This window comes from Carassius auratus, chromosome 49 (genome assembly GCF_003368295.1).
Source record: "Carassius auratus strain Wakin chromosome 49, ASM336829v1, whole genome shotgun sequence".
In the NCBI taxonomy this organism is placed as follows: domain Eukaryota; kingdom Metazoa; phylum Chordata; class Actinopteri; order Cypriniformes; family Cyprinidae; genus Carassius; species Carassius auratus.
Genome location: NC_039291.1, coordinates 14,671,748 through 14,679,614, shown reverse-complemented (window position 1 = coordinate 14,679,614; position 7,867 = coordinate 14,671,748). Strand labels below are relative to the sequence as shown.

The window sequence follows — 7,867 nt, the reverse complement described above, 5'->3', positions numbered from 1 at the left end:
GTTAATGCATGATGGAGGCCAACAAAATGGATATTTATTTGCTGGAAAATTAACAACACATCCCCTCAATGCATCCCCCCTCTCTTTTTCAATGCAACCAGTAAAAGAAACACCACGCAGGTCACACAGAAGTCAGCAGATGTGTGGCCGACCCAGAGAGATTGGTGATGCTAGCAGAGATTTAAAGAGAGCACGGTCCCAAACGCAAATCTCTAGTAAACTGCAATGGAGGAGGAGGAGGAGGGCTGTGTTACAGCAGTCGTAGATTTAGCCTCCGGCGTGTGAGAAATACACTGCTCGGGGCTACGGCACACAACAGCGCCTCTGTGCTCCGAACTCATCGACTGACTCTCAGGACTGAAACTGCAAACTCAGACTGTGTGTCAAGAGCTTTGAGCTGTGAGATGCTGCCAGGGGATTCTGAGTGGGACAGAAGTGTTAGGAGTCTTAAAGCTGGTTCACACCGCTCGAATGCAAGACGAAGCCATTTGTGGTTGATTTTACTTCATTATTAAGATTTTACCTTATTGTATATCATTTCAAATGATTACTTTGAGTTTCTGAAAAAATGTAGGTAACACTTTAGAATAGGTAACACTTGTTAACTATTAACTACAACATTTCTCTCAATAAATTCTTTATTTGCTGCTTATTAATAGCTAGTAAGGTAGTTGTTAGATTTAGGTGTTGGGTAAGATTAGGGATGCAGAATAAGGTCAAGTAGAATAAGGCATTAATATGTTCTTAATTAGCACTAATGCATGGCTAATATTCTAGTAATATGCATGCTAATAAGCAACTTATTCTAAATAAATACCTATTCAAAATGTATTATCTCATGCAAAAATATCCACACTCAGAAATAAAATAAAATAAAATATATAAGTTAAGTTAAGTTAAGTAAAATAAAAAAGGTTAGCTGTGGTTAATTTGACCTTATTATTACCATCATAAACAAATTAAATACAATGTATTATCTTATTTTTAAAAAATATCACACTGCAACAAATCCAGGTCAAATATAAGGTAATAAAATAAATATAAATCAACTATTATTATTATTTTATTATTATTTAAAATTTTTACATTAATGAGAATGGGTGAATTCTGTGCATAATTGACATGGGGAGAAAAATATGCTAAAATAATGTCAGAATATAAAATTATTATCCGTTTTTTTGTATTTATTTGGGATGAACAGGTGAAACATGAGCTCTCTCCTCTTCTCTTCTGTGGAGACAGGCCTCAGTTATCCACTTCCTGTTCTGTGCATTCTAGACAGGAAGTCCTCTTCTCCAATGTTATCTACAAAGAGACGGAATCAATTTCCCTCTGAGCTACTTCTTTAAGAGAATAAACACCTAATGTTCAAGAAAACATCTCTGAGTAAATCTGTGATCAAACTTTCTACCCTCACCCAATCCCTCGCATCTCTTTATAATGAGCGAAAGCTGACGCCCGCTCCAGGACGCTTTATTTCAGGAGCCCGACACTATGGATCTTCTATTAGCTTTCATTTAGAAATGCAAATGTTTGTTTGGGCTTTGTTTTGATTCACGGTGGGAGTCGGGCCTTTCACATGGAGTGATGTGACTGTCTGAATGTGAATGCATTACGCCGTTTAGAAAGATTACAGGCCTCGCAGCCAAACACCAATGAAAGTATGCAATTTATTCCAGAGGCACGATAACAAATATTACAACGTATTTCACAAAGCCTTGCTTCTAAGTGATATGCAAAGCAGTGTGAAGCTCCAAGCTCCTCATTTAAAAAATACACAGGATGATTTGCATGTAATCAGATGTCAAATAGGTACGTTTGCGACAACTCTGCTTTCTGAAATAAGCGTTTTAAACAGGAAAGTAGACTCCACAACTGCACTCTCTGTTTAAAATGTAACGTATAGTTTCATAAACATTTGTCTATTCTTTAACCCTGGAGAACGAAGAGTTAACTTTAGTATTATTCTACCAAGATAAGACCAAATAAGAGATGATGGATTTTACATTTATTAAATGATACAGCATTTCCATGTCCAGCGGCTGATCTCATGACAGCCGGGCCGCTGGGAGAACAGCAGCTGGTCACATGATAATCCCCTTCCCACTGCATCCTGGGAAAGGTCACAGCCTGAGTGACATCTGTCAATCAGTGCCTCTGCTTCACCGCCGCCGACGAGCCAATTAACCACCGCCAGAATAAACCCAGAGAGAGTAATTACTGTTTAGAAAAGACACACTGGCCTTTCGTAGCATTTCCATAGCTAACCGCTAACCATGTCATAACCACCAGAGGAACAGAGCGACTGTGGTGAATACAGAGTGAGTTTCCCTTATTCTTCAAACACTGATGGATGTTTCGTGGTGAATTTGTCATAAATACCGTAAAACCAGCCATGAATCCGGAAGATGGAGAACAACAGCAGCACAAACGGATATTTAGCTTCAATATCTCAAAAAAACAACAACTCTCACTTCACCACAACAAATGTAGGTCAATGCTCTGCATCTGAGACACACATCATAAAGCTGGCATCAACACAGAAGAGGAGAAACTCTGAAACTACTTCTGTCTGGAAGACTCAAACTCTTGAAACTTTTAGTCCATGACTACTTCTTAGTGAACTTCAAAAAGATGACAGAATCCAAAAAAACCAATGCATTCTTTCCAGAGAGGCATATGCATTGTGCTTCTTCCTCTAAATATTAACACCATTAACTAGTTGCACTAACAAGTTGCAAATCATGGTTCTGCAGACGTTAAAACCTGTTATCTGTCACCCGTCCCCTCGGTGGGCCGCCTACATTTACTTCACTACATTACAATTAAATCCTAATCTAATCATGACAAACTATATATCACTGGAAAGGTCTAAGACTCCTAAATAGATATTTTACCAATTTTTGTTAAAAAATACATAGAAAAAATAATTAATTATGTCAAGAATGCACCTCCAAAACCTGCATAATAACAGACGTTTTGACCTTTGTCAAAAAAAAAGTCTTCTTTGTTGCCTTTTTTCACACTTTAGAAATCATCAGAAATGATATATCACTTGAAATCTCAAAATTCATTCTTTGAAACCCATTTTAAATTCAAACATTGCATTATCATGAAAATTGTATATCAAAATTATAATAATAATAATAATAATAATAATAACGATAACAATAATAATAGAGTATGTTTCTCATAAAAAAAAATCTCTTTTAATAGAGGTATAAAGTGCTGTTTTAATGTTGCATGCTTTCTTTTACACTCCCAACACAAATGACTATAATACTGTATAATTATATATATATATAATGAGTTAAAAGTCCACTTAATAATATTTAAAGAGAGACATTTTAATGGCTGTTTCTTAACACATTTAAATACACTTAAATTTAAATCATAATCATTATGCTTTATTGAGATACACTTATTTTGATGTGTTGACTAAATAACATACTAAAGCACATGTACTTCATTTTTACTGTAGTGTTATTCGACATTGCATTCTAGTATAAAGTTGACCTTTCTTTCTTTTAAAAACTCAATGATTTCTGAGATTCTGTACACGTTGATGTTGGATCTGACATGATCCGTGATAATAAAGAGTCTTCCTTTCATAAATAAAGAAACTTCCTTTTTCTCAGCACAATAAAAGAAACTTCACAAGTGACGGTGCCCTTCACCCTATCCAGCCTTACAAAATGAGAAATATCTGACGGCACACAACAGCGAGAAAACACACTTTAGCTTGCATTATGCAAAGCTTTGCAAAACCAAGGCTGCTTCTTTCAAGTCAAGAACGTGTCATTGTCATTGTCCCGTTACATCAGCCAAGTATTACTTAACTGCCCTGACAAAATCTCAAAGTCTCAGCAATAAAAGCAGCCTGTGCATCACATCACAACGATTCTGAAGGATGAAAGTCCCTGGGAATAAGAAGCTGAGCTCTTACCTGTCGACGGAGGGTGGGCGTCCGTTGCGGGGCTTGTTGACCTGTGCGTAGAGAGCCTCTAAAGGCAGGGCCTGGTCTCGAGGGCTCTGAGGACGCTCTGGACCGGGGTTATGGCTCAGGTCCATACTGCTGTCCATCGACGAGTCCAGAGAGCCGATCCCAGCATAGGTGTGCTCCTCGTCAGAGCTGAAGGTGTGGCTGATGTCCTGGATCTCAGCGTAGTCTCGCTCTCTGGCCTGTCGCTCTCGGAGCTCTCTGGTCTTTGCTTGAATCCTACACAAAACATCATTTGAGGTTAGATGTGTAGTGCTTTCTCAGGTTCAGTGGCAACATTTCTCGTTTCACATCGGTTCTGTAATGTGTGTCTTCAACATCAACACGTTTACTGAAGTCAACACAATGAACTGACTTGAGCTGAAGAAGACTGACTGTGTTATTTTCCTGTTTGTTACTATGAAGCTGCTTTGAAAGCCTATGGCCTGCTTTCACAGTCAGGGTTTAGGTTAAGCCAGGTTTAGGCCATAGTTAAATTAGGACATTTGAGTACCTTTATAAAGTGCCTTAGAAAAAAAACATCTTGCGTGCATCTTGAGAAAAAATTGTATTAACATATTTTGAAAGTGAGTGTATGTTTCTTATAGTTAAAACAGAACAGGCATGCATTTTAGTCTGGGACTAGGCTTAAACCTTGTCTGTGAAACCGAGGGTTTGTTTAAAGCGCTATAGAAATAAAGATAATTTGACATGACTACATGTGAATGATGTATTCAAAAACACATTATTAAAATGCATACGTACATAACTGAGTTGACCTTTTATAATGAATATGTTTTTGTTTGTTTATTTTAATTGAAAATCCATTTTGATGTAATTTGGGAAACACAACCTCAAAAATTGCTAACAAAAAAAAAAAAAAAGAGGTTGAAGGTTAAGTAGTTTGGATAATCTTTTGTTTGTTTGTTTGTTTGTTTTGGCCAGTGAAGTTGTTTCTTTAAAAAAACATTCTAAAGTTGTAAAGACTTGTTCGCTTAATCAAACAGGAAATTCTATCATAAAATCCATCAAGGTGTTTTAATTATAATTTTTTTTCAGTAATGACGATAAAACTATGTACATTCAAACGCTTTCGAGGTGTAAGGTTATTCTTTGTTACCGGATGGACACACCACATTTTAACAGTTGAATGGTTTTACAGTTAAACTCCGTTTCACCCCGTACTCCAGTGTGAAAACGCCCTGTGGTTTATAACTTGGGATTTATTTCCACCTTTGTGATTCTGCCCTCATAAAGCATCAAGCATCAAAATGCATGTTAGTCCATCAGCAATGTGTAACATCTATTACAGCTATGAAGAGCCAAAGCTTTTATGTGAAAACGCAATGAATTATAAGACAGACCTCTTGGTTATGTTGAGACTCCCTACTGTACGGAGAATCCCCGAGCTCAGGACCCCTGCTGGCATCACGGTCTGCTAAACGCCTGCCAAGCCTGCTTTATATCTAGAGGCCTTTAAACACTAGTGGACTCCTCTAAAAGGAAAAGGAAGTGAGATCGATGAAGCCCTGTTCATTCGAGCCTCTACTTCTGAATCTGTTTCAACTTCCTTGAAGAAGCTTGTCAATTCACAGATTCCCTAAAACAGCCAGTGGGGAACCTTCCCCAAGAAGAAGGGAGTGATTTCTTCTTCACATCACTCTGATCTTCCGCCAAACACCTCTCTCTGCCTTCCCTCTTTCTCAGGAGTTTTTTTAAAGGCCAGTCCTGGTGGGCAGAACTGAATGAGTCTTTTTGTGTCTAACAGACCACATGTGTCCTTCTAAGGGACGTTAAGGGAAAGGAGAACCTCAGGAATGGGAACGGTAGTGGAAGAAGAGGAAAGGCTGGTGCGGACAGGGGAAAGCCTCCTGTAGGGTGACCTCTGTCTTTGGTACCCACCCGTCTCATCAGATCCAGATGGGCTCTAGGACTCCAGGGATGCTCCATCACAAAAACCTGAGCATTTCTAAGTGTTTAAGTACCCTACCTCCTCACCACCCCAGGTCAGAGTTGACCTCTGATCCCTGACATCAATCTGTCTGTTGTTTGATTGACAGCAGTCCTGGACCCAGAAGACATGTTGGATTTTCCCAGTGAGAGACTGAATGTGAATCCACACTTTCTCAAAAGTACGATCTAATTTAGCCACAATGAGCATTTTCTCTCTGTCACAGGCTAATACAATTACAATGCCACTGACTGTCTCTCTCTCTCTCCATCCCGCTTGAGGGAATCCAACTTGCTGTGCTAGAAACGGTGCATTTATGTCTCACGCTAATAGTCTGGGAAGCCCTTGGAAATCAACATCAGCATATTTTCATAGGTGTATGTGCGCATTGTGAGAGTTTTAATTCCCGTTTATGTTTTTTTACTGATAAAAACAATCAGACTACTGTTTACCGAATAAATACTGTCAATCAAAAAAAAAAAATGTATCAGATTGTAACTGGTTACGCGGAGAAAAATTTATTTTGTGTCGAAATTAGGCCTGTCAAAGTTAACGGGATAATAAGTCATTATTGCAATCTCACTTTAAAACAATATCGCAGTTAACACAGGCTCTATTTGAATCTACAAATCACCCGAAGTTCAAGCAAACGTTGGCAGGTCTGCCGTTTTTTGCTTTATCAAACATTATTTGTAGCATGCCTCCAACCAAATCGCAACTAGCTTTATGCATATTACTTAAAGTCGGTCTCATCTCTCAAACTCTGTTAATTTTATCTCAAAATTCAACAATGCTCTTAGAATGTGTCTTTGCATCTTAAAACACGAGATGCAGCGCTTAAAAAAAAAACGCAAAAACTAAAAAAAAAACAGTAAACAAAAGCATGCGACACTTGCCCCACCCCCTGGGTCTTCTGATTGGTCCACTGTTTTGGAACTGAAACTGATGAGCAGGGTTGCGTGTAAAAGTTGAAATTCTTTTAACTTGACATGTTGTTTTAAAAATGTGGCGCTCATGTGCGAGATGCTGCAAAAGAAGCAGGACACAATGGTTATTCTCATCCATCTGGAACATTTACATATATAAACATGGTAAAGTAGAGGACTGGAATGGAAAAATGTGTTGTTTGTGAATGGCCCCTTAAATGTGGCATGACAGAATGCTGGAACGCTTCAACTAAAGCAGCAATTTCTTTAATAAACATGCATGAACATCAGAAAGTATTGAAAAATAGAATGAAGAAAGAACTGGCAAGTATCAGTGGATCAAACATTATTAATATTATTTTTAAGTATAAAGACTTAAACAGTATTTTCTTGTACAGTGTACTCAATTTATCTTTGTTTTATCCATTTGTAGTTGTTGTTGTTTTTTAAATCATTTTTAACAAGTTTAAGCAGATGCCATTCTGAATAATCAGCTACTGGCATTGCCAGAGAAATGTAGTGTATGGGCATCTCTAGTTACAAACTGTTTCTTTGGTATTTGAAGGCTGATATCTTACACTGGCGAGGCCGGTTTCCACCTGCTGTCCACTTAAAAACTGATGTCACTTCGCTGCCAGTAAAAACCGTGTAAGGACAAGTTACAGAAACTCAATAGGAGGACGAAGTCTCCAGAGCTGTGCCCATAATGGCCTAATCAAATCTGCGAGAGCGATACCTGTGTTTGAATGTGGTAATGAGCACACTGAAGTAGAGGTCCAGTGTAACCTGCCTCTGAAACTCACTTAGCACTGTGTCCTGGGGATGAGAAGAGGGCCGTGTGGCTCTGTGTGTGACAGAAGGATAACTTCAGGTTGAAAACCAGCATGATGAAGACATTGATCTGGGCTATGAGTTTATGTTTAATACCAACTCCTATATAACCAGCCACAAGGAAAGATCATCTCACGACTCTGCATTTTTGATTGTTTTCTATTTTTATTGTGGGTCAGT

General features: G+C 38.3%; 1 protein-coding gene across 4 annotated transcripts in view; it reads right to left on the bottom strand.

Moving 5' to 3' along the window:
* pard3aa (par-3 family cell polarity regulator alpha, a) overlaps positions 1-7,867 on the bottom strand; it is a 408,430-nt gene that overhangs the window by 78,590 nt on the left and 321,973 nt on the right. For all 4 annotated transcript variants that reach the window (XM_026238220.1, XM_026238223.1, XM_026238222.1 and 1 more), the window contains one exon: positions 3,947-4,219. In XM_026238220.1, the coding sequence (XP_026094005.1) occupies positions 3,947-4,219 (273 nt within the window). The remainder of the gene's footprint in view (positions 1-3,946; positions 4,220-7,867) is intronic.